The 27,661-nt window shown below is 46.9% G+C and overlaps 1 protein-coding gene across 1 annotated transcript in view; it reads right to left on the reverse strand.

Annotated features, from left to right (window-relative positions):
* Positions 1-2,062: 2,062 nt before the first annotated feature.
* Positions 2,063-27,661, reverse strand: part of FAT4 (FAT atypical cadherin 4) — a 140,724-nt gene continuing 115,125 nt past the window's right edge. Inside the window, exons 12-17 of the mRNA XM_037058572.1 lie at positions 18,660-18,745; positions 17,433-17,612; positions 13,194-13,318; positions 11,289-11,506; positions 6,671-6,932; positions 2,063-4,847 (exon numbers count right to left, since the gene is read on the reverse strand). Coding sequence (XP_036914467.1) covers positions 2,989-4,847; positions 6,671-6,932; positions 11,289-11,506; positions 13,194-13,318; positions 17,433-17,612; positions 18,660-18,745 — 2,730 coding nt within the window. The 3' untranslated portion in view covers positions 2,063-2,988. The remainder of the gene's footprint in view (positions 4,848-6,670; positions 6,933-11,288; positions 11,507-13,193; positions 13,319-17,432; positions 17,613-18,659; positions 18,746-27,661) is intronic.

Genomic DNA, 27,661 nt, shown 5'->3' on the forward strand with positions numbered 1-27,661 from the left:
AAACTATTAACACCATCAGCTCATTTAGAAAGTCCCAGAAACAGTCCTGAAAGCAGCAGCAACGTGCCTCTTAAGAAGCGGGCCGCCCGAGCCCTGTGCCCACCCAGTTGCAAGTCTGAGAGGTACATGCCGCCCCTCCGGGCCACACGAACACCACGGTGTTTTCAGTGTGCACCGGAAGGAAGTAACGCTTTCACAACACACACGCAGAAGGAGCCCACCGGAGTGACTGTATCCCAGGAAGTCCAATAAACCCTTACGGGGGGCTGGATTAGAATTCTGAGGTCCCGATTTTGTGTGTGAACACACAGGGCACCATTAACCATTTATCTGAGGGAATCGCTGCCTTGTCAATTTGTCTTGAATCTCCCACAACCCTAACATCCAACGCATCGCTCCGCATTTCAGCATGTCAGTATTCATCTGCACGTGAGACTTCCGTGACCCTCGTTTCTGATTTGTTATGCTGTGTCATTCTTGCTTCAGTGAAAAATTTCCAAGGAGAACCAAAGACTAGAAATTGTCCTAAAAAAATTCGACATTATTCTTACACTGGGATGGATTAATCAAGCACGTCATAATCCTCTACCTCACAAAGAATTCTTAGAGAATTAGAACACAGAATCTTGGCACCAGTTTCTTTCCCCTTAACCCTTAGCAATAATCCTGTTTATCATTTTACTTGGGCTCTGCTCTCAATTATAGGGTTTATATCCATGAAGACATTGAGGTGCTTCAGAGTTTCTAGAGAGAAAAAAATGTATTCTGTTTTGAGTTATATGAAGCATTCAGCATGGTCCCATATTTGGCTCATAAATCCATAATACTAAAATTCATAAGGAAATACCAAAACACGTTTGCTCACCACAGATGACAAAAAAAAATTAGTGTCTTGCACTCAGTCTATACCACATTATAGGAATATTGAAATTTAGATTAAACCCACACTTGATTTCCTATTCTGAAACAAAAACCACAGTCCCAACATTATGAAATGACAAAATAATTCTGGACTAAATTTCAATTTCTTGGTATTAATTTAAAAGTTTTTTTATTTACTGAAAGCTTCTACACATATTGTTCAAATCCCTCTTGGCTGGAGGGCAGTCAGTGGCAGAGCCAAAATCATTCGGGCCGGGGCAGGTTCTCACTACAGAATGTTCTGAGGCTGCGCGGTAATTCGCGGGAGTCCTGCTCTCCGAGACGTAACCATCTGTGCACACATGGTTTTGTTCCTGGCTCAACGCTTCTCCTGAACTTTCACTCTTGGGTGACTACCTGAGAGCAGGGGCTTGCCTTGGCAAAAACAATGTGAACTTTGTTTAGAGTGACTGCCGCAGAGTGATCGGGGACTCGGGCAAGTGCAGAACCTTCCCCGTCATTCCTGCCATGCCACTGGACTTCAAGGAAAGTTGGGGAAAGTGAGACCCAGACGTTTCTCCACAATGAGCTCTAATTCCGGGCTCTTCCTGGACCTGTAAGCCTGGTCCGAAGCTGCCCTTCAGTGAACGTACTCTATGGGGAACGGGCAGCCGTCGATTGCCAGATGCTTACCGCGAGCTCCTCACAGAGCTAGGCCCCTGCGGCCAGCCCAGTCGAAGCTCATTATGCTCCAGGGAAGTCCAAGGACTCCGGCAGGTAGGAGGCCACCAAAACGACCGTAAGGTATCTGTTCTGGCAATTATCCACACTCGTGTTTGTTTGTTTTTTTTTAAGAAAAAGAGGTTGCCCATTTATAGTTCAACTTGACATACCTTCCTGACAAGTAGAGGCTATTTTCAATCAGGGGAGAAAATACCACAGAGAGATGAAAATTTAACATTACACTATGGATACAACATATTTTAAATAAATATTTTAATTCTATTGTTGGCATTTACAAGTAGAAAGCATACAGTATGTTACAAATATCAAAATGTGGAAAATATGAACGTTACATAAGTAACAAATGTAAAAAAAGTATTTTCTTACCTTCCCGGAAAGTAAGAAAACTATTCAGCATAGGAAAATATCAGTATCAAAAACACGGCTTAGGTGTAAAAAAAAAAGTTTTTACACAGTATTAAAAATGATCTACAAAATGACAGAAAGTAAGAAGTGTTGAAATTGGACTTTATATAAATTATAAAAACTGGGTACTTGGGGTAAATGCTAAATGGTTGAAAAGTAAGTCCAATCATAGGCTTTCTTAAGTCGACTCTTAAAATTTTAAAAGCATAGAACATTTTTCAATAAATAACCTTTGACAGTGTCTCTGAGAGGCGTGGCGGACGGCATTATTCCACAGTAGAAGGTGGCAGTGTTCTGGGGACCGTATGCGATCATTTTGTTCCTAGTGGAAGCCTGATAAAAGTTGGAAGACCATCGCTGTTCACACAAAAGACGATTCAGAAGTTTTAACACAATTTCATAAGAAAGTCCTAAAGTGCTGAACAAAATGACTTCATTTTAGTACCCATGGTCATGTAAAACATATTCAAATCTTGAGACACACCCGAGCAACATCGAATATGGAATCTACAATCCTTAAAGTATTAATACTTAGTCTTTCATTCACGGATAGGAGGGCTCCTTTCTACGCTTTACAGGGATCTGTTAAACCTCAAGGATCTTGCGATGCAAAACAGTAATAACACAACAGCAATGATACTCAACCCCACTGTGAGAGCAACAAGTTCATTTCTGCAATGGCAAGGGCATCACTTTTCAAAATCACACAGCAAACAGTGGTAAGAAGAAAACTTCCGAATGCTGCACGCCACATCACTACTCACACAACTCGATGCATGCAGGGGGAAAAAATGCAACCAAGCACATTAAATTAAAGTTGTTGTGAGTCGGTTTCAGCAGCATTGTGGTTATTATTTTTAAAAGTTTCCCTCCGACACCGACACCCGTGCTTACTGGCCGGTTTTGCACGCTGCCCAGCGGCCAGACCGTGCGCTACGGGAGTGCCCTCGTCTTCCCGGTGCAGCCGCGCACACCCGCTCACACGTACTGCTCCGCCTCGCCATCCTTGGGCGCTGGCTGGCTCGTCCCACTTTTGCCATCTTCATTGGCTGCTGCTTTTTCTGGGAGAGATGCCAAATCCTTAAACACATCCACATAATGCCCAAAGCCAGGGCCCCAGTTCAACAGGTTGTCCCAGTTGAAGTTCCCCGCTTGCTGCCCCAGCTTCAAGGGCAGTGTGTTGTCGGCCACCCCTGGCGTCTGTGCGCCCCCAGGCGCGCCCTCGGCCCTGCGGCCGTGGTATCTTCTGGGCTTCAGCCTGGCGCCGTAATTGTCTTCATCGTCCGCATCTGACTCATTGACTTGAGACAGTTTGGGCATCCTGGAGGTGTACACCATGGGCTTTTCCCTGTCGTACTCCATTTCTGAGCACGTGAACGACTCGTGGGAGTCGCTGTCGGAGGACGACTCGGGGGCGGGAATGCCGTCCGCGGGGTTCCTGGTCCGGGACAGGGGCCTCCGGCAGTCCTCCTCGGAGGAAGACCTTCCGTGGTCTGCGCTGCAGATGCTGGGGTTCCTCGGGCGGGGCGTGTTGAGTCTCTCCACCTCCTCGATGGAGAGCCCCACCGGAGGGGAAGATTCCAGAGGGATCTGCCCGATTGGCTGCTTCAGGCGGCTCCCGGGCCTGGAGCCGTGCGCAGCCAGGGCCTGGGGGCTCTTGCTCCTCCTGCCCAGCCTCGTGGCGTAGCTGAAAATGCCAGGCTGGCAGGGGTCGCCATGCATCTCGGCCGAGGCCCCGTCCCTGGCGGGGAGGTGCAGCTCCCTGGCCGGGCTGTGCCTGTAGAAAGTGGAGGACTTTGAGAAGGGCGCGGGGCTGTGCCGAGACAGCGGGTTGGGGGTGGGGCAGGCCGAGTGACTCAGGGAGCTGGTTCTCAAGCCCGGGCCGTAGGAAGGCTGGTAGGTCAGGCTGCTGGCTCCCAGGGGCATGGGGGACTGCCTGGCGAAGCCCAGGGGGCTGTGCCTCTGGATGGAGAACTTCGGGGTGTGGCTGCGGAACTGCTTGTAGTGCTGGATGATGTCTGCGTCTGATGGGGCGATGCTGCTGGCGTTGTCGATGTCATAGTGCTCGATCTCCTGCTCAGGGGAGGCCAGCGGGGCGCTGGGGATGGTCTCCGAGTTGTGGGGGATGTCTGTCTCATCATAGATGAGGTAGGGGTTCTCCCTCTCAATGATATCAGGCTTGGGGTTCCCCTCCGGCTGCTTCCTCACAGTCATGTCGTCCCCGTAGGGCGGGATGTTGTCTGGATCATCAAAAGCAACGTTCTCGCTCCCCTTCTTTTTCTTTTCCTTGGGTTTCTTCTCCTCTTTGGGGCTGTTGGCCTTCTTGCCCCGGCACTGGTTACAGAGGATCAGGCTCAGGACCAGGAGGGCCAGCACCGTGGCACAGCTGCCCACGATGGCAGGCACGGCCCACAGGGGCAGAGAGATCTCTTCGGGACCAGGACTCAGAACACAGACGTGCCCTCCAGGACTCCCAGCTTTGCACAGCCTCCCCTGAGGACAGATGACCCCGAGGCAGGCCACCACCGTCTCACAGGTCCTCCCGGTGTGTGACTCTGGGCAGCTACAGGTGAAGCCGGTGTGCAGCCCCGGCTCGCAGCTGCCCCCGTTCTGGCAGGGGTGCGAGGCACAGTCACCAGGGGGCACACACTTGTAGGCATACCACTGGTTGATACACAGTAAATCACCCCAGCAGGGGTTGCTGGCACAGATGTTTGGCCCCCGACAGCCTGTTTTCACGGAGGGATCCGTCTTGGAGATGGAGGCCAGGCTGTGCTTCCCGCTGAAAGGCAGGCTCTCCCCGCCATAGAGCATGGATGCAATGCAGCCGTCGAAGCCTGTGGGGAGAAGGAGGACCACGGTGGCTTAGAGAACACCACAGGCTTCCAAAGCTGCCCGGTGGCAGCTGGTCAAGAGAAGCTTCACGTCACGTCACATCACATCACGAGAGCTCTGCAACCCCAGACTAAGAGCCACCATGAAGTTCAAGGGCAATATATCTGTGCATCTGATGACCTAACTTCTTAGCAAGATGGGGGGAGATTTCCACAACCAAACTGAGGATGGCTCAGACCCCTCTCTTCCTGAAGATTTATGAATGGCTCAGATAGGCTGCACTTGCTTTCTCTCCCTCCTTTTATTTATTTAATTATCTATTTGTTTGACTTTTATAGTCTATAAACCAAGAAGTGCATACATAGAAATAAAATGTATTTTAGCAAATAGACAGAACAAAAAATGGGCCAATAGCTACACTCTTTAGACCATGCCTTCTCCATGGTTCTAATATTGCTTCCGAGGCGCTGAGCACAGGTTCTTGGGCAGCAAAAGGAAAATCTTAGCTCTGACAGTGGTTTGTGAGACTTGAAAGGGCGGATATGGCGTATAGCTCTATATTTCATGAGGCGGAGACAGCGGGGGTTAGAAAAAAATATCTAAAATGGCTCCTTAGAGGGTAGTGATTATTTTTTAAGAAGTTGAGAAGCTCCGTTAGATTAGCGTATACTAATATTGCTAATGCTCTCATCCCAGAGCCCAAGAATCTATTTTGTCACTAACAAAATGCATGATTTACATTGATGTGCTTTCCTAAAACGTCCCAATGAATCGACATTGATATTCTCAAATAAGTTAAACGTAAACGGCCTATGACCTGGACTTGAACTTTGATGCCCTAACTGCACTAGTCTCCCATGCAGTTTTCTGGTTTCCTCTTCCCGATGCATTGTTCCATCTTCAACCTTTCCATCCCTCATCCATTCTCATTCCATGAGCTATGACATCTGTGTGTGCTCCTGTTCTCCTGGAGTTCTTCCCACGACCTAGGCTCCTTTCTCATTCCATCCTATCCCCGCCCAGTGCTTCAGTGACCTGCTTGCCGCTGAAAACTCCTAACACACGTTTCCAGCTACAGTCCACTCTTGGTTCCAGCCCAGCTACAGAAAGGGCTTTCTGCAAGGTGCTCCACACCACACTGTCCCCAACCGAAATCTGGGTGCGTCCCAAGGACCCGATTCTTTTTGTACTGTCCCGTGCCTGCCTTTCTCAGGGACACTGCCCTCCTTCTGGCTGAAAAGTCAGAACCCCCCTGACTTTTACCCGAGTCACCAACAGTCTCATTAAATTTTTCAGTACTTCTCCCCTATTCACTCCTTTACGACTCCTCTGCCGCCACACTCGCCCAAGCTCGCGTGGCGCCTGGCCCGCATCACTGCGGTGTCTTCCCACTAATCTTGGCGAGTTCACCGGTGTCCGCCAGGGCATCCTCCATGGTGGAGCCGGGAAGACCATGACCATCGCTGGACACTCCTAAGACAAAGTTTTTGTAACTTCCTATGGTTCTGAGAATAAGACCAAAACTCTGTCATGATCTAGAAGAACCCACTTCATCCTTTACCTGTGACATCACCCCCCAAGGTGCTGGGTTCTGTAATCCTGGACTTACTCTACTTTTTACCATCCAAGCACCATGGGCTGAGTTACGACCTGGTAGAACAAATGCCAGTATCCAAAGTAAGTGATGGCTGATCGCCCAGCATCCATTTTCTAAGGATAGTTCTGACAGTCTGAGAATGGTCATAGCTGATAGTCAGAAACGCAGCAACGTTGAGAGAACCAGCCCTCCCTTTGCTTCGTGACTGCGCTCGGCACCAGCGCTTACCTGCGAGAGTGTCCCGGTGACCTTGATTGGGGGGGATCCCTCCGAGGGATATAGTGAGCACGTCGAGGCCGCCAAAATCCTGAGTGGGGTGGGCGACATCTCTGCGGTATGTCCTGTCGATGGACAGTACTGTGGCTGTTCCATTTTTCCCTATTAGAAAAGTATGCCAGTGGCCATCGGCAACGTACACTTCAGGGAGGTTCCTCTCCACCTTCCCAGCGATTCCGGCATCGGATGTAAAATGTATTTTGCCGTTCTTAATCTATAAATATATAAAATATTGTAAAATTATAATATGCTTGAATAAAAACAAAAGCAAAATAAAACCTTAAGCTACTGATCAATTCAAAGCAGACATAACAGGTGAAGAGGCTGGTTGTATTCGAGGGTATTTCTCCATCTGTCTCTATGACTTTAGTAACATACACCTTCACATTTAATAGTTTCGACAGTTTTCAAGGTGTTATTCTATTTGTGCCTGATTATTCAAGATGCATAGAATTACATTCCGGAACACAGCAAAGATTATTAGGGAAAGGGAAAACCAAAGATAATAATGGGGTGAATACCCATTTTCAGATAAGTGAATTAAAACTTTTTTGTGACTTCCTATAACTTAATGGCAATGGTGAAAGTATAAGACAAAAAGGTCAGTTTAGTAAATGGCCAAAATGATTAAAAAAAGGCAAAACTACTTGCAAAATAACCAGTGCTTAGATAAAAATGAAGCATAGTTGGCAAAAATAAATTGTGTTAGCTGTTATCTATGACACACTAAAATCTTGGGGAAAAATATGCCTATTATTTACATCAGTTATTGAGGTTCAAAAAATACTCTTGACGAATCAAGGGTGAGTTCTCAGTAATGAAGTCCCTGGGCAAGCCTTCCCGCCGGCACCCTCTTCCAGTTTATCTCTGGGATATTTGGTTTCTACTGCTTTGCCCAGTAGAGAATGTGGGTAACAGGATGCTCCTACTCCTGTTTCCAAGTACCAAGTATCCAGAGTTCTGCATAGATACTTTAGAAAATAAAATAATTTAGGAGTCAGATGAACATTCACTTCAGAGAGCATCATCCCATCGAGCTACCAGACAGAGCTGGTGTGTCGGCAAGGGGATGAAGTGACACCGAGTCTCCCGTGACAGGTACGAAAGGATGGATCTGTTTATTGTGTCACTCAGATCAAATGCCATTTCTCTATGCAACAAACACATCTGGTAGAATGAAAAATCAGTTTGTTTGTACTGTGGAAAATATGCCTAACACATTTACATATGTTATTCCTATTGTAATATTTTATTAAAGCAGTCTCTAGATAATAAAATATTTCAGTACCAAACTCAGACAGGAAAAAAGACAGTTGTGGTTAAATGACAATAACATTTCATCAAATGGGCAAGGTCTCATGACAAATGGCAGAAACAGCAACTCGTCGTCGGTTCAGCCAGAGTCCCTTTTGAAAACGCTCTTTGGGAAGAGCCTTCGTCAGCCTCCGTGTTTCTCACCAGAGCGATCACAACACATTCATCCTTTTCTTTGAAGACGGTGTCCCTGGGATATCCCGCAGAGTGGATGCGCTGAGAAGATTGTAACATTCCTAAGGTTTTCCCTTTCCCCAATAATACTGCACCAAACTCCTGCCTTCGTTTTAGCCTTCAAAACATCATGCTAATGTTTTGCTTCATTTATTCATCGGCTTACTCATCCATCTATTTATTTTTTAATCTATAGAGCTCTGAATCCCTCATCCCAAGTCTGTGCAATATACCTAGGCTCACTGAAAATCAAAAACAAACCAAAGAGCTATGTACCCAAACAGAAGAATGGATTTGGAGTAGAAAGTCCATCATCCATTTTTTTTTTTTTTTGACAGAACTCCAGATGTGGAGACGCATGACATGCCAGGAAAGAGGGGGGCCGCTGGCGCCCTCTGCCTGCAGCGCCAACCCGCTTCCACACGCATGTGCTCTCCTTCTGCTTTTCTCCCTGACATCTCCGCTTCTTAATTTCTTTTATATCCAAACAGACTCTATCGAGTATACATTCTCATCTCTTCTCACATTGCTACGGATACCCACCCCCGACCCTCTCTCCTCCAGACATGCAGAATCCTGTTCACCCTTTCATTTTCATTTCCGTGTGTGTGTGTGTGTGTGTGTGTGAGAGAGAGAGAGAGAGAGAGAGAGAGAGAGAGAGAGAAAGAAGTTGACTGATTCAGAGTATGTAAAAAAACTAAAAAAAAAAAAAGAAAGAAAGAAACTGTCAGACAGTGAGCCAAAAGAAAGAAAGAAGAAAACCAGGGGCCTCGGTCACTGATAAGCGGATTGGTAAGCAGCAGTGCCCTTGAACTAGCTTCCCGGGGGGCTGCAGGAGATCAGATTCCTGTCTGCCGTATAACTTGCCAGCTAACAATGACCACTCTCCTCCTGTTATTTAATTCTCCTTATTCAATGTTTTCAGTTGGATTTTCTTTTTGTTTATTTTTTTTTTAATGTACTTAGTTCACCTGTCAGGCCCCTTCATCTCGGAAAAGCTGCTTTTCAAACTTTCCTACAGAAGCAACGTGCCTTTGGTCTCCTTACGCATTATTTTTACCCGGTGGCATTTTCCTTCCCGCCCTCTTTAAGAGCGCTCATTACCAGCACCACACAGTCCGGCCCCGAGAGGCTGGGAGCCGGGAGGGCTGCACGTGCAGGGCTTTGAGGTGACAAAAATGGATCCTGACATTCAGCTTCTTCCTTCAGGAAGGAAAGTGCTGTCACCGATTTCTTCAGCCACATTGTATTTTGCATGTCTTGGCTTAAGGAGATGCTGTACAGGAACATTTCATATGTCATGTAAATGGCACGAGGACTTGGAAGCCGCTTAACCGATAAGGCACAGAGCTCCATGTCCACGCCTCTTGACGCGCAGAAAAGATGTTTCTCGCAGGCTGGGAAGGTCGACTTCTCTCTTTACTTCTTTACTTTCTTGGCTTCCAGGACACTTTTCAATGCAAATTACAAACACTGACTAATAACCTTCTTCCGTGACTTGCGCTCTTTGCATTGCAGTGGCCTGTGAATTTGGGGGGCTGGGCTCTTTGTGCCCCCAGCAGAGATGCAGTCGCTGGCTGAGGATGCGCCCTCGTCCTGGGTTAGGGCAGAGGCTGTCACACGGGCACTGCTGACATTTCACACTGAGCGGTCTCCTTTTGTGGGGGCTGGGTAGTGCACTGTAGGGTCCTTAGAGATTCCCCCAAACCGCCCCCACCGTGACAAGGAACAATGTGTGTGGACCTTGCAGAACGTGCCTGCAGGGTAAGACCACCCCAGTTGGGAAGGACTGGACTGGGAAATTATAATATGAGAACTTTTAAAAGACTGGGTTTTTTTTGTTTTTTTTTTACTTCTTATTAAAGATGTGTACATGGAACATAACAACCAAAGTTGGCTTGGATAGAGAAAATTTTTGAGAATAAAAAGGCTGAAGTTTAAAGGTGAACATCTGTTTTTATTTTTAGTTTTATGTGTGAGTTAAACCTGGTATTTTCTATGCGTTTTGATTTTTTATTAACTAAACTTTTAGTAATTTTCAAAGTGTTGATTTATATAAGAAAAAATCAGGAAATCTTTTTTAAAAGAATTTACCAAAACTCATATAAATTATGAGTAAAATTATAATATATAAAATAACATAGAAAGTAGTTAATATACCTAAGCTGAAGAAGGTGATGATAAAAGAGATATCTTATTTGTGAAATAGAAAGCAGAATACTAGTTTTAGAAATTAAAGCTGCTGAGCCGATGGAAAATGCATATCTAATAAAATTACTCACCAGTGCAGTGTCTCAGTTACAACGGAGAAAAAAATAACAAATTATATAAAAGCCTAATGATAAATCAATCCACTATTTTCATTAAACGTAATGTTTATATTTATTTAAAAATTATTTGGAGAATTTAACTGTAATTTTACTTACAATAATTCTGAAGATACTTAATTTCACAGGGTTTACCCAGATAGTAAATTGAATACGTGCTGCAGAGGAAAGTCAGATAATTTCAAAATGTTTTACCTAATTCCCTTCTTGCCCTTTAATATACAGGGCGGGTAAAAGTAGGTCTACAGTTGTGAGCACACAAAACCTAATTTATTCTCGTATTATTACCTATTCATTATTGCATTATTTTCTACATGAATAACCATGAACCTCCCTTTGCCCTACTTTGCACACACGCATATCAGTGTTTGAAATAGTTCTTGGAGAAAAGTATTTTTCCATGTCAAAGATACATTATCTTTTTGTTTTACTTTGTTTAACACTAGGGAAAAAGCAATGCAAGTTTTTATTAGGCAAAACAGATCACAGAAATTCTTTCTGGGCCGGCCTACCTAGCAGTGATCTCTCCACTAGAACAAGACAAAAGTGTTTAGAAACCAAACCATGCAGACCTTGGTTACCCTGGCCAATGCCTGGGAAATGGTTAAGACAGACGACATTGGAATCGTGCCCAGCATCAGTGGGAACTCCAATGGGCTGTGGAAGCAAAGGACAGAAATTACGGGAGAAGGGACTGAAACCGTGACACAGCAGGCGGTCTGACCAAGGGAAGTCCCTATTAGCTTTTATTTTACCTTCACGGTAGTGTAATTGCTGCTTTCTTGGATGTGGATTAAAATGCCATTCTCGCTTCTCGTCCTGAATTTCACTTCCAGGCTGTTCGCACCAAAAGGCTCCAACGTGGCGCCTCGCATGCTCTGTCTTAACAGATATTCTCGCTTCTCATTCTGGCTCATGTGGTAGTCCAGGCGCCCTTTGCCTTCTAGTGACAGAGCCGTGTCAGGAGTGACCGCTGCAAGCCAGCAAAGGAGGGGAAATAAATGCACCCATTATTTCTCACGGAGTGATTACAGGTGACAAAAAATTACAAAAAGGGACAATGGAAATATTAACATTACAAGTAATGCCCCCACCCCTCCTATTAAAAAAATAATTCCCACTTGTGAATTATTGTCTGAGTGGGTTTTAAAGCTTAAATCCATTTCAGAACCATGAAATGTAAAACATTTTATGATAGTCATTAATCATTTGGGAAATATTCATTAAATACTTGATACTTGAGGTAAATTATGAGTAGCTGAAGAGAAAGCCACCTATTAAATTTGGGGGAAATATAGGGAATTATTATTTGTTGACACTGTCTCCCTGTTTCCATAATTCATAAATGAATATATATTTTCGTATTAACATGGTTTGCAATCTTTGAAGTCTCTAGTACATTAGAAACTTGAAGGAAAAAAGTATGACACCAAATATTTATTTTTGTAATGAACTTTATGAGTAGTAATAACCATGTGGAATTTATTCATGTGTATTTAATCATGCATAATTATTATATATAATTATAATTTGTGATAATCTGATAAAATTTTCACACTAGCGAAATATGGAAGTTTGTTCTAGCACCATAACTAAAAACAAGACAGAAAATGAACACAAATGGATTTCAGCATTAAATGGTATACTTTTAAAACCTAAATTTTATAGTATGTAAATTATATCTGTTTTTTGAAAAACAAGACATTTCTAAAGTCAATGACTCATTTCATATTACAGGTATAATTGGGTTCCTATTCATTACTTTAAAAATTATCATGTGTCAAAGTGTTTTTTTCTATGTTTGCATTTTATCCTAAATAATTAAACACAATTATACCTCTGCTATGAACATCTTTTGGATTATAGTATCCTTGATTTAATCATGAATTCAATTCATTCTCATATAATAGAGTCAAATGAGTTTTAAAAAATAGTCAGTTCAAGGCAGTGGTTTAAGTAAAGCACTTATGCGAACATGAAGCCATCTTTATAGCAGAGAGCCCATTGGGGTTGGTTAGTCCGGGGGACACAGGTCTCGAAATGAGCGAGCCCCAGAGCCCAACGATGGTGGGGCCACCGCCGTGTCTTACCAACAGGAGAACTATGTTTAGAAACAAACAACTAAGAAAAGGATTTGAAAAGTAATACTGAAAGCCAGTTCTAATAATTTGAAGTTAAAATTAGAGTAGCGCTTTATTGTAATAGATTATAATGCATTATCGGATGTTTTGAGCTCAGTGTGCAGTGCTTACCTACGCTTTCTACCAAATATGAAATATTCACCAGAGACGTATTACCTAAAGGCAGGCAATATGAAGCCCAAGTCTAAATATATCCCCCGGCCTTGTAAACTGCCTAGCATCCCTATAGGTAAACAAACAAACAAACAAATATATATATATATATATATATATATATATATATATACATATTTATAAAATGGAAACTAATGGTGCACCTAGTAAGGAATTCTAGAGGGGTATCACTCTTCCTCAAGTTAAAAATATAAATTTTAAGATGCCACTGTGTTTCACCAATTAAACATTGTTGAATGTTTAGAATGAAAGCATAATTCAGTTACACACCAATGTGCACACATGTACACCTGTCACGGTTACTATAAGTTCCCGAGGGGCGTGGGGGGGGCAGTGCTCACGTACATTTCTCACAGTATTTGCCGGTCAGTCCTTCCGCGCAGGCGCACTGCTGCCATGACCAGTAGTCCGTGCACGTGCCGCCGTGCTGGCAGGGGCTGCGTGTGCAAGCGCCTTCCAGCCTGGGGCATCTGAAACCAAGTCACAAGGTGGGGGAAATGGGTTCAAGGTGAGCGCCGGTGTTTATTCACCTGCTTAGTTTCCCGTCCTGAATTCTTTGAAACTCAGGTTACAACTACATGTGCAGCATCTAATCGCACCATGGCACGTGACCTGCCTCATTCACAAAGGAGGAGATTAAACAGAATGACCGCTTACGCAGTAAACACAAAGAGGTGATGATTTCTTTGAATTAATTCTTGCCCTGTCTGGTGTGGCTCAGCCGGCTGGGCAGCATGCCACAGGACTGCGGGTCGCCAGTTCCATTCCCGGTCAGGGAATGTGGTTGGGTTGTGGGCCAGGTCCCCGGCTGAGCCCATGCAAGAGGCAACTGATAGATGTTTCTTTAGCATGTCGATGTCTCTCTCCCTTCCCTTCCCCTTCCCTTCCCCTCTCTCTAAAAATAAATAAATAAAATCTTTTTAAAAATTGATTCCTAATGGAGCAAGACATCCTGGCCCCATAATCACATTTAGGGGCTCAGCTCCCCCGTCAGACAACTCACGCTGCTCCTGTGCATTACACGTCTGCTCTTTGCCAAGCACTATTCCAAGCACGGCAAAAACGCGGTGAAAAAAAGTCCATGTGTTCATGAAATATTTATTTTTCCTTGTGGGGGAAATGGACAGAACCCAAAAATGATACAAATGTGTAGTACTGAGAAAGACGGAAGTGCTATGGAAAAATTAAGATGGGTGTTGGGAGTTTGGGGGGTGGCTGCATCTCCAGATCTTCCCTCCTTTCCAGGGCAGGAAAGGAAGTGCCCACCCTTCCTGTGAAGGCCTAAGTTAGAACCAGGGGTGTCCACCCCATGGCCTGCAGGCCGCATGCAGTCCACGATGGCTATGAATGTGGCCCAATACACAATCATAAGTTTACTTAAAACATTACGAGATTTTTTTTGTGATGATATGTTGCAATATATTTAATGTGTGGCCCAAGACAACTCCTTCTTCCAGTGTGGCCCAGAGAAGCCCAGAAGTGGGGCAGCCCTTCCCCAACAGAGTGAGAGAGCAAAGTAAGTCGCGTAGAGAAGATCATCCCAGGCACAGGAAAGAATAAGTGAGAAAGCCCTACCGCACTGGAGGAGCGCCTGGGGGAGGGGCCCAGCCTGGTCGGAGGACAGAGAAAAATGGAGAAGCACAAAGCTGTGTGGTGAGGAGTTAAGAGGAAGCCAATCAGGAAGGCCTGGTAAGTCAGGGTAAGAGCTGTCTTCTGTTTTTAACATGTCATCCTGGTTCCCAGTAGATTGGATGTGACATTTGTCCGAAAGAGAGAAGCCAAAGGTAAGTCTAAAAGATTTGGCTGAGCAGGTGGGTGGATGGAGAGCTATTATTACCTGAGACAGGAAATCTGTGGAAGGAGGAGGTTGGGGAAGAGTCAGGAAGGAAGGCCAAAAGTTCAGCTTTAAACTACAGTTGGAGACATTTGTTAGAAATGCACATGGAAAATGGAGGAGCAGGTTGGCTGTGAGGGTCTAAGGTTCTGAGGGATGCTGCATTGGTGATGTCATTTAAGGGCCACCAGCCTTGGAGCTAGTGGGTAAAACCAAGCACCAGACAGAGTGACTTGAAGAATGAACACAGACTCAAACCAGAAGAGGTTTAGGGGGGAGAAGGATCAGAGTAGCAGACCAGGAGTATACCATGTGTAGAAGCCAGTGAAGAGTTTTTAGGGAGACAGAGAGGTGGACCGGTCCTACTGTGGCTGAAGTCCAGATAAGATGAGAATTGACAACTGATCTTAGCAAAAGAAGGGATTAATTACTTTGACAAAGACAACAATTCTTCTAATAAAGGCAGAGACTTAGGGTGGTAGAAAGAAAGGGACATGGGATTAATAAAGTTTTTTTAAATAAAATGGACAAAATAACTTCATGCAGTGTGGGAGGAAAGCAACACTGTGAGAGTTAGCAGCCCCATTTTTTTAAGAAGGTTTGGGGTGGAGTCTCCTGCATGAAAGGGCTTGGTCTTCATGGGAGAAGGAGGTGTCCATTCACAACACCAGGTTACCAGGGACACGACTACAGGATGCATGGGTAGATGTGGAGGAATGAGCTTTGGGGGGGGGTTCCTTCAATCACTTCAATGTTCTGAACTTAGGAAGCAAATTCGTTAGCTGAGAAAAGGGTGCAGGAGATGGTGGGTGTCTGCGAAAAGAGGAGGTGTGATCTAGTCATGGAGGAGAGTGTGAAAATGAGTAAATGAAGGGAATATAATATATTGCCAGGCAATATTATAGCCACACCATAGGTTAGAAATAATGACTTTAAAGAGAATACAGACTGCTCAGGAGCGAGAATCTTCCTGGTCCATCTTTTGCCTCTACTACCAGGCCGGGTGCCCAGCCCAGGATTTACAATAGTTTGCTGCTCACTCACTATCTGGTAGACTTGTGGCAAGTTTTTGAAAGTCTGAGTAACCCAATGACCTCATCTATAAAGTAAAAACAATATCTACTTCACAACATGGTTGTGAAGGTTGAATAAACTAACACTGTAAAATACTGAGAACGGTGTCTGGTGCATAGTTAAAATATCGATAAATGTTAGTCCCGGTAGGCACTAGATGAACCTGAAATTTAAAAAGTAAGAGTAAGTCCTCAAGTTTGGGAGCTCTGAACTATTTAGTCATTGAATCTCATGCCATTCCAACATATCCAAAGAGAGTGACATCCATCATCTCAAACTGAGATATGTTTAGAAATAAAACCAACTTATGAAGCATAAAATGTTTCCAGCGATGCTTCTTCAGCAGGATTAAATTTAGAATCTGTTATAACAAGGAGTGATGAAAAAGTCGGCACAAATTCTCATTTCCAAATTCTATCTCAATTTACAAATTTTCTGGGAAATCAGGAATGGTATACTTCACAAAACGAGCATAATTTGAAGGGGAGTTACCACCATTCCTTATAAAACACCATGTATGGAAGTAGCAAACTATGTGAATACACCACAGCTATCACCTTTCTGGTAAGTAGTTTAGCAATGCATGCGGCTTAGATCTCTTTGTTTTTACTGAAAACGATGTTCACAACATATTTAAAAGTAAAAACATCAATATTTCAAAAAATATTTGTGTGAACATGGAGAAGAGACAGAAGGATGGGCACCCAACTGCTTACAATGGTTGGCAATGAGAACTCTGGGTTTTTCTCTGCCGTTTGTTTAATCACAATGCACGTAATGCAACAGCACTATTTCGGAATCAAACAATAACATATGGAAAAATAAAGGCAAATGCCAAGTTGCATTAAAATACTGAAGTTACAAACATTAGGAAGTATTCACAGCTCTGTCTTCGTAACTTTCTTCCTAGAAATCTCAAGCAAGAAAATAGTGTGAGCAAAGAATTTTGTGAACACATAGTAATCCCAGGGTTATTCATGTGTCACTAAAACTGGAAAGGACCAAAGTGTACACCCATGGTGAGAACAGGCTCATTCGTGTTGCAGCATCATCGCCATGACAACAACCTGAGCGTGTCTGTGGGGAACCACTTCGTAGGCCACTTCATATTTTTTTCTGAATTTCCTGAATTTTCAACCTAAGTTAGGATAATTTTAAAAATATGTTATTTTTACAATTCCTAAATCATTGGTGGAAACCCAACCAATAATCAAATAGGAAAAAAACCTGTTTTACACTGTGCAATTAATCAAGTTATTCCTTGTTCAAGATGTGTCAGGGTTTGCAGCCTGTATATGTTCTTATGCAGAACTACATAATTTCAAGCACGCTTTTGTGTACATTATTGCTCACACTTACACATCGTGATGTGCCAGGTTCCTTTACCTGCTTTACATAAAATCTTTACCATAACTCTGTAAGGGAGAGTCTGTACGTACATACACGCACACACATTTTTTTCTTAGACTCCAGAAAATAAGAATTAACTTCCTAGTTAAATATTATATGGCATGCCAAGCAAAATTTCACAGCTATGAGTAAATACTTAAAATTAAAAACAATAGAAAACATTTGGCATCTTTAGGACTTTCATCACAGTAACATCACCCTTTGAGGTTCAATGACCACACACTTTCTGCATTTTCTTTAAACGAGTGAGAAATAAATGGCCATACTGGTCGAGGATGCCTTGTGCAGCCAAAGCCTGGCTGGGCTCCAGGGGCCTCCCATTCACGGCAAACTCCATGATGCATCCGACGAAGTCGTGGCTTTCCACATGCCCTCTTCTCTGCAGAACTGGTTCCAGAGACCGGATACCTCCAACGGTGACTCGATTTGGCTGGACGTCAAGAGTCCTCCATGAGAAAGAAAAGTACACTAGTACCGACACGATAGGTTTCACAGAATGTTCCATTTGCACAGGAGAGAAGATAACTTCTTCTGGCACATGTTACATAGCGTGCTAAATTTGAATGGGAAACATTACCGATCGATGCATGGCCACCAGACATGATTATTTAAGGTCTAAATAATAATAAAACTGCCCTGGTTGGTGTAGCTCAGTGGATTGAGCGTGGGCCTGTGAACCAAAGGGTCCTGGTTCAATTCCCGATCGGGGCACATGCCTGACTTGCAGGCCGGGTCCCCAGTAGGGGGCATGCAAAAGGCAACCACACCACACATTGATGTTTCTCTCCTTTTCTCCCTCCCATCCCCATCCTCTAAAAATAAATAAAGTCTTTAAAAATAATACTAAAACTTATGGAAGTGATATTTTCAGATAGCTATATGAGATACATTTATGTATCTCATACAATGTTGAGATACAATGTTGAGTTAGCAGAGAGCACACTATCTGGAAGAAGATAAAAGGTATTAGTAGTGACAACTCTAATATTCCTGTCACGTTGCATTTTTCCCTCACTACAGAGATGACAAGGAATGCCAGTGAGTTGTTTAATGCAATGGATTCTGCATCAACATTTATTTTTCTGTTTGTTGCTATTTATACTAAAATCACTTATGTTTTGGATGGGGTAACGCTGTGCTCCAATTTGAGGCACTACTGAGAAACACCTGTCAGTAACTGTCACAGACATCCTAACCTTGCAGGACCCAAGTCACAGGCCACTGTCTCACGAGGCTTCTTGGACGACAGGCTGTGTTCATCTTCCCTTCTACACTGTGTTCTTATCTCTACTCCTTTGTTTCACACCTTTTTTTTCTACCCATGTTATACACTAATTATTAACTTTTTATTTTACAGAACAAAAATCCCTTTGGAGAGGATGAAATATCTTCAACGTCTATGGAAAGCTTAGCATAATAAAATTACTTTCAAACCTAGGATTCCCTTTTCAATGTCAAGTGATAATATATGCCAAACGAATCGCTACACTCACCAGTCCTCGGAGATGGCCACGTTGCTGACAGTGCAGTAGCCGGGCTCTTGGCTCTCAGAACAGGAGTCCACGGTTAAGGATGCCGCCTGCACAGCAAGAGATGGGAGCAGTCACCTGGGGCCACACTGGCCCCTCTGACCTTGTCAGCCAATGCTGCCCAAGGCTGGTTTCCGTGTGGGCATGGTTTTGAAATTGTGGTAACATTTTGATTTGGTATAAGAAATACAATCCAATAGTAAATTATAGACACATATTTCTTGGTTATGTCTAAAACTAACATTGTGAAAGAATTACATATAAGGGGTGGGAAAGCGCTTTGCAAACTCTTCTCCGGCCCTTTTGTTTCACAGATAAATGAAAATGCCATTAACGTCTGTTAGATGTTATACGGGGGGGTGTAAGATGGCTTTCTGGGGTTACACTCTTCATATGCAGCTGGCCCAACCCATGAAAAAATTTATATTCCTGATTTTCAAAAGTCCTCTTTCAATAATCTTTCATGTATGTATACAAAAAAGATTTTGAAAGTACAACCTAAATATGATTACAGCAACCTTTGAGGATTTATACTTGCATTAAAAATTTGAGATAATGTAAAGAAATTAGATGTTCTTTTCATTTGTAAGAATCCTTATTTATAAGGACTATACTGTATAGCAAATATAGCATGCTTGTGTATAATCAAAGTGCATTATTGGATATTACTATAAAGTGGAAACTCCCAATAATATTTAAATCACAACTAATAGTAGCTGTTTTTGCATCCTAAGGCATGAATTACACCACAAGAGAAAAGTCTTCTGTCTAGCAGAACGTATGAATGCTCCACATGATCAAAAGACAAAGTCACCAAGTCATGGTCACAAGGCCAAGAATAGATAAAAGCCAGGGCTCTCTAAACTGCCCAGTGACCACTGGGGTTGTCTGGGGTCTAGTTTAGGGCCAAGGTTGTTGTATATCCATGTTATTTGAGCTCTACAATTTTGGTGTGACCCCTCCTTTGCTCCCCAAGCTACAGTAAGTTCTGAAATAAAAAAGTTTCGCATATTTTATTTTGTGAAATTTTAAGGACAATGTTCGAAGTGTGGTATTTATAAAGATGGTCAGTAAAACACAGGAAGGGGCATAAACCCAAATCTAGGAGGATGGAGGGTCTGTCTCCCAATGCAAACAAAGGTTCTGCCTTAATTTCATCAAGTACCGGAGAACAGGACTAATCCAATTTTGTCCTTTGGGATAGCAGAAACAGAAATAGTGGACCCCTGAGCAATGCAGGGGTGCCAACCCCCATGAGGTTGAAAATCTGGACCCCCCCCCAAACGTAAGTTGGGGACAGACACAGAGGGCAGAGTATGTGGGGCTAATTCAGGACCTCCTGTGCATGCTCCACAGAAAATGGCACAGACCAGTGAGCTCCGTCAGCCCTCTGCATGCTCGGCCTCCTGATCCTGCACCCAAACACTACGGGTGGAGGGTAAGCGGAGGCAGCCGTCTGGGTAACTAAGGAAGCCGTTTCCCACAACCTTGGACGAGCCTGATAAGTAGTGTTCTCATAGCCTGGCGACCGGGTCTGCGAAACGATTCCCATAACACAGGGGTGTCAAACTCATTCTCACCGGGGGCCACATCAGCTTCGTGGTTGCCTTCAAGGGGCTGACTGTCACATCAACTCTTTAGCAGTTAAGGAGTAGTTGCATTTATACAGTCCTAAAATTATTTCAGCCCTTTGAAGACAACCATGAGAATGATGTGGCCCCTGGGGAAAAAAAGTTTGACACCCTTGCCATAACATCAGTTGTGCTTACATCACAAAATTATGCTATGTTATATAATCTTCTGGCTCTTGGCCGGCTTTGTTTGTTCCAGTGTTGAAGAGGGGCTAGGGGCTCCCTGCTGGGTGCCACGCTGGGGAGCAAGGGCCACGACGTGTGCCATGCCAAGACATGCAGCTTGAAGCATGAGTGGCTTGCCCGCCCATGAATAAAGGCAGGCCAGACGTCTGCGTGGCTCCGTGAGTATTCTTCCATCTGCTCAAATCCCACGAACCTGCCAGGCCTTGATAGGCTGCCACACAATTGGCCAAGTCTGCAGAATCCGTTGCAGTGTGGTTTGAATGCCCAGGAGCCAACAGCCGGATCCCTGGGGGGGGTGGGGGGGAGGGTTCCTGGACAGGTGGCAGGGCTCCTGGAAGCTCGGCCTTCCCCCAGGACTGTCCTGATGTGAGTGGTGCACAGACACAGTGGAGCGAGCCCTGCGGGTGGTAGGGAAGGCCCTAGAAAAGCCCAGGGCCCGAGCACCACGGGGCGTGAGCTGGGTGTGTTTCTTTCGGCTTTTTGGGAGTGGAAACCCTGAAGGCTGAAGAGGAAGAGACTGCACTTTCCAAGGTGGGAAAGTTACCAAACTCCAAGGCCAAAAAAAAAAAAAAGCCTTGAAGACTTGAACCTGCGCCCTGGTGAAAGGCCTCCAAAGGGCAGAGTTGCAGCACTCTGCCTCCCCGCATAGTGAAAAAGGAATCGAGTTCCCTAGGTCGGCAATCGGTGGCACCTGGGGGAAGTCTGAGTCTGGACCCCTCCCGCTCCTGCTCCCCCCCGCCACGCACACACGTGGAACTCAATTGCCCAGAGCCACCTGGCCAGAGAACTGAGGCCCTGCCCAGGAAGCTCTGCTTCCAGCCTGCCAATCAGAAGAGGTTGGAATCCTTGCGGGCAAGAAGCGTGCTCCGCTCCCCCTGCCCTGCTCTGAACGCAGCCAAGCTCATATCCCCGCCGAACTTTGCGGGTGTTCCAGAAGGTGGGGTGCCTGTGGGAGCTGTTAGAGCTGGCGAAGCAACCTGGAACGCTGCTGGAAAGCCAGAAGGAGCTGGCTCCCAGAAAGTTCGCTGATAGGGAAGGGGCTAGAGAGCCACGGCAGCGCGNTTTTTGGGAGTGGAAACCCTGAAGGCTGAAGAGGAAGAGACTGCACTTTCCAAGGTGGGAAAGTTACCAAACTCCAAGGCCAAAAAAAAAAAAGCCATGAAGACTTGAACCTGCGCCCTGGTGAAAGGCCTCCAAAGGGCAGAGTTGCAGCACTCTGCCTCCCCGCATAGTGAAAAAGGAATCGAGTTCCCTAGGTCAGCAATCGGTGGCACCTGGGGGAAGTCTGGGTCTGGACCCCTCCCGCTCCTGCTCCCCCCCCCCCACGCACACACGTGGAACTCAATTGCCCAGAGCCACCTGGCCAGAGAACTGAGGCCCTGCCCAGGAAGCTCTGCTTCCAGCCTGCCAATCAGAAGAGGTTGGAATCCTTGCGGGCAAGAAGCATGCTCCGCTCCCCCTGCCCTGCTCTGAACGCAGCCAAGCTCATATCCCCGCCGAACTTTGCGGGTGTTCCAGAAGGTGGGGTGCCTGTGGGAGCTGTTAGAGCTGGCGAAGCAACCTGGAACGCTGCTGGAAAGCCAGAAGGAGCTGGCTCCCAGAAAGTTCGCTGATAGGGAAGGGGCTAGAGAGCCACAGCAGTGCGGGCTTCACACAGCACAGGTGAGCGGGGTGCCTGTGGGTGAGGCCCCAAGAGAAGACTTGGCACCAGCAGGCACTGCTTCTGGGGCCTGAATGCGCCGGCAGAAGAGGCATCATAGTCGAGGAAGGAGCCAGAGTCCGCACTGAGTGCAGGTGTCCAGGCACACTGCACGTGGGCAAGCTCCTGGAGCTCGCACACCGGCTCTAGGTGCAGGCCTAGATTATCTGTCCAAAACCCAGGGGTGTAGATCCAGAGCCCCTCCTCTGTGTCTAGAGGACTGTTTGGCTGCACCAGCCTCCAGAGAAGGAGGGAAGAAATATCCTTTGAAAATGTAAATAGGAAAAGGGCCAAGAAACCCATCCATAGGGGAAAGGTGGGGACAGGAAGGGCAACTGTCCCCCGTGAGTAGACTATGTCTCCCCCACGTCGGACTATGTCCTGGGTATCGACATTCAGGGTTTGTGGCTACACATGACCGCAGGAGAGCTTCACCTGCGAGTGCAGGTGGTAAAGCCATTTGCAGAAACAGGCTGATTACCCTCCTGGACAATGGTCACCCCCGCAACAGGTTCAGCAGTGCAACAGTATCGGCCGCCTGGAGGACAGGAGGAAATCCCAGCAACTGCAGGGCCGTTGGAGAAGGTGGGCCTAATCAGGACTGCCCAGTCCTTTGAACTCTCCTGTGCGGCTGGCAAAAAAAAAAGGCCAGATAGCACATGGAGAATGAGAGGGGAGCCCCAGGAGCTCGATAAGGTCACTCCTCTACTGCCTGCGGCGGGCCTTTCTGTGGTGGACTCGATGGACTGGCTAACTAATGGGCCGGGAGCCTACCACTTTGGAGCTGACCTGGCCAGTGCCTTTTCCTCCCTTGACCAGTTTGCTTCCACACGGGAAGTGGACTTTTTGCCTGCGACAGTGGACTTTTACCGTGCTCCCTCAAGGGCACTTGCACAGCCCGAATATCTGTCACAGGCTTGGGGGGGACCATCTGGCTAAGTGGCCATGGCCTCCAGAGGTTCCATCGACGGCATCTTGCTAACCAGTGATTCTCTTGCAGAGTGAGAGAAGGCAGTGACTCCAGTGCTGTCACACCTGAGGCCAGGTGGCCGGGTCGTCAGCAAAGCCAAGCTGCAGGGGCCTGGACTGTGTCAAATTCTTGGGAGCTGTCTGGTCAGGTAAGACAGAAGTCATCCCTGATGTGGTGATAGATGAGATTCAGGCACGCCTGACCCCTACCACCGGGAAACAGCTCCCAGCATTTGGGGGCCTGCTGGGGTACTGGAGAGCATGTGTGTCACCTCACACAGGTCCTTTGCCCCTGGTCTTCCTGGTGGAAAAGGGAGTAAGCTGGGACTGGAGCCCAACCTCGGGACAAGCCTTCCAAGGAGCCGAGTGCATCGTTCAGCACGTCCAGGCCTTGCTCTGGATCCTGCTCCTCCCTGTGAGCTCCTTCCTGTGCATGTGACACAGGAAGGCTTTGGGTGGGTTTGTGACAGTGACCAGAGGGCTATGTCAACCTTGGGTTTCCGGTCCCAACTATGGAAGGGAGCAGGGGTACAGTGCTCCTTGACTGAAAAGCAGTTGGCTGCTGTATGTGCTGCCCTGTTGGCCATGGAGGCCATAATAGCAGCTGCCTCCAAGAGAGTTAGGACCATGTATCCCTTTGCAGGGTGGGTCCGGGACTGGATGGCCGAGCTTCAGAGTGGGACAGCTCAGAGGCCCACATTTGCCAAGTGGGGGGCTTATCTGCCACAAAGGAGTCCTCTGTCCATAGCCGCTTATGAGCTGAGCTACAGGAAGTGTTAGGTCCAGTTATTTATGTAGATGAACAATCTCCTGTTCCTGTCCCTGGAGTGGAGATGGAAGCCAGCCCCTTCCAGGGAAGGCAGGCACCCATTCCCTCAGAGGCACAGTATGCTGATGGGTCCAGCAGGGGCCAGCCTGCTGCGCGGACCACTGCAGCAATTCCACCAGAGACAGACGCAACCTGGTCCGACACTGGCATGGGACAGAGCAGCCAGTGGCGGAACTTCGAGCAGTATGGCTCCTGGTGGCCAATGAAGCCCCGCCCTTGACTCTTTGCACAGATAGTTGGGCAGTGTCCTGGGGTCTGACGTTATGGAACTCTCCATGGCATACAAATAAACAAATGGTTATACAGAGACCCCTGGGGACAGGCTGTGTGGCAGGACTAATGGGAATTAGGCCACCAGACACAAATCCCTGTCTGTCATGCTCCTGGATGTGCCGCTCTTGCTTCCCCTGGGAAGGATGAGGCTGATACTCTGGACAAGGTGCAGTGGCTGGAAACGGTACCCAGCAGTCCCTCAGGAAGGGAAGTAGCCCCGTGGCTACACTGTCGCCTCTTACATGCTGGGCGGAAGGCCACGTGGTCCACCCTTAGAACCTGGGGATTGCCTAATTACATTGGGAGAGGTGCAAGAAGCCTGTGAGACCTGTGTTGTCTGCTCGTGAGAGCATCCCTGAAGGCCTGTGGGAGATTCTGGACAGGTAATGTGGGGGCAGGTACCACGGACCCAGGGGCAGGTGGGTGTAATCGGGCCCCCACCTAGTCCAGAGGGATATAAGCATGCTATTACAGGTGTGGACACGGCCACAGGACTTGCAGCTGCTTACCCCGCACGGCGCCCAGATCAGAAAGCCGTGACTGCTGTGCTGGAGTGATTATGTGCTGCTCATGGGCGACCCCTTATCCTTGGAAGTGATCGGGGATGCGTTTCACTGGGGCCTTGGTACAACAATGGGCTCGGGACTTGCCGAGTGAGTGAGAACCTCCTGTGGCCTATCATCCAAGCTGCTGAAAGGCTTGAATGGTACAAGGGTCTCAAAGCAGGGCCTGCGAGCTGCAGCCGCCACCTCTACGCTGAGGGGTTGGGCTTGTGAACTGTCCCCCAGACTCTAAATGAGAGGAGTCGGCCGGGGGGGGGGGGGNAGGGGGGGGGGGGGGGGGGGGGGGGGGGGGGGGCAGTTGCGGTGGAAGCCTTGCTTCACCCGACTGCAGCTCCAATTCGGCTGCAGGTAGGAGCTAAGGATGCTTTGCTGAAACCAGGCATGGGAAAACGGGCACCTTCTCTTGCCTTCTCCAGAGGGCCCAGAGCAAGGGCAAACAACCACTTGGATGTGGCCTTGGGAAGAAAGCCCGCACATGCATTGGCTGGTCTTGTTGCCCCTTGGGACCAAGGGGTGGAAAGAAACTTACAAATAGAGCCCTGAGTGATTGGGACACGACCCCCAGTCTTGACGGTGACATATTGAGGGCCAGCAGACCACGAAATGCTTCTTCGTGGCACCTCTGTGATTTCCCTATGGTCTATGATGAGTCCTCCCCTGTTACTGCAAATGGATGCTGAGACCCCAGTGGAAGCATGAAAGGCCTGGTGTTCATGCCCAGGAAGACCCCTAAGCCAGCCACTGTCTTACTGGCCAACCAGAAGCTTGTTTGTATATTGCCTGAGGGTTGTGACTTACTTTTACTGGTGCCTATAATTGCTTAGGGTTCATACCTATGCCTCAGCGGCTGACCAATCAGGATGCTGAGTCTGCACTGAACTCCCCCTGAGCACATCGGCCAGCCTCCCATGGTGCATCTCTCCTGCTTCTGTCTCAAATTGGACGTGGCTTCAGAATCAGCGGAACAGTGAACATCCCTTGTGGTGTGCTGCCTGGACTGACATCTGTGCTGAGGCCCAGCAGTGGTAAGACAGTTTAGTGGCTACTCTATATGGGATGGCTTGGGGTGGCTCACAGCTGGGGCCACTGAGCTGGCTGGGCAAGCTCCCCTTTGCACTGAGAACCCTGAAGGATGAGCCCAGGTGGGCTAGACCCCGATAGGTCTGTGCCAGACTCAGACTTTATACCATGGGTGTCAAACTCACTGTCACCAGGGGCCACATCAGCCTCACAGTTGCCTTCAAAGGGCCAAATATAATTTTAGGACAGTATAAATGTAACTACTCCTTAACTAGGGGCAAGGAGCTCAGCGCTGCCACTGGGTAGAAACAAGGTGCTGGGCCAGATAAAACAAGGTGGAGGGCCAGGTTCGGCCAGTGGGCCTTGTGTTGGTCACCTGTGCTTCAGAGCATTTCTGGGAGGCATGGGCTGCAGCTCCTACCGGAGCCCTGTGGGTGTGTAAGTACACAGGTGGCCTTACCTGCCTGGAAATTGGACTGGTCATTGTACTTGGGGATGGCCCTAGCTGCCTGGTTGAGTTCAGAAAACTCTTGAAAGCCGGCCAACCAATTGGGAAGCATTTAAAGTGTGACATTGTGTAAAGTGTACTCCCTGGTGGTATTACCCATTATCTGCCTTTTCTTCTCAAGCTGCTTCTCTAGTCACTGAGACTGAGATGACTGCTTTGGCTTTGCACACTGCTCATGCACTGAATGCAACAGATATTCCTTAAGCCTGTTGAATGAGGAACTGAATTGGTTAAGGAAAGTACTCTTGCAATGTCCTATGCCTTTAGGTTGCTCACTGCATCCCAAGGCGGGGCATGTGCCCTAGAGGGAGCAGAAGGCTGGGTGTGTGTCCCTGATGTCCACCACAGTGTTAGTCCAGCTTTACCGACATTAGCCCCCGAGACCCGTGCCACTGCACGCCTGACAGGCGATCCTTTGCCGGAATGGCGGGCCTCTCTGACCACGAAGGCGGTGGGTTCTTGCTGCCCTGGGCAGCAGCGCTTGTGTTTCGCTGGCTTGTTGCTGTAGCTTGTACTGCTGTTGCAGGTTCTGGGTGCATGGCTCTGCCCTCCTCACCAAGGAACCTCATGGAAGACAACCTCGTGGAGATTGTAAGGCGAGGAACCCAGAAGGGGTGGACTGTAGGGTAAGTGGAGGCAGTCTGCCTTCCTCACCCAGGTGTCTGGGTAACTAAGGAAAGCAGTGTTCTCATAGCCTTGAGACTGGGTCAGATAAATGGTTCCCATAACATGCAGTGGGCCCACATGCGCAGAATTATGCTGTGTGATAGAATCTTCTGGCTTTTTGCTGGCTTTGTTTGTTCTAGTATTGAAAAGGAGCTAGAGGCTCTCTGCTGGGTGCCACGCTGGGGAGCAAGGACCACGACCTGCGCCACGCAGAAACATGCAGGGAGACATGCTGCTTGCAGTGTGCGTGGCTCATCCACTCATGAACAAAGCCATGCCAGATGTCCCCACAGCTCGGGGAGTATTCTTCCATCTGCCTGAGTCCCAGGACCCTGTCAGGCCATGATAGGCTGCAACACCACCAGTGTTGGTGGAAAAAAAATCCAGGTGTAAGTGGACCCACACAGTTGAGGCCGGAGTTGTTCAAGGGCCAACTCTTCTACGCAAGTATTAATCTATAAGGATGGTTATCATTTGCGGTTCACTTTATTAATAAAAGCAGACAAAGTGTAAGAAGTAGCAGGGGGAGGTCAAGCAGGTCAACTAGCATCACCTGTTACTTACAAAGTCAGAGATCTGGTTTTTGGTCTTCCTGAATCAGGTCTCTTTCCGTTATATATAG

The sequence above is a fragment of the Sturnira hondurensis genome, unplaced genomic scaffold, assembly GCF_014824575.4.
Source record: "Sturnira hondurensis isolate 20B ecotype Veracruz unplaced genomic scaffold, ASM1482457v3 Scaffold0010128, whole genome shotgun sequence".
In the NCBI taxonomy this organism is placed as follows: Eukaryota; Metazoa; Chordata; class Mammalia; order Chiroptera; family Phyllostomidae; genus Sturnira; species Sturnira hondurensis.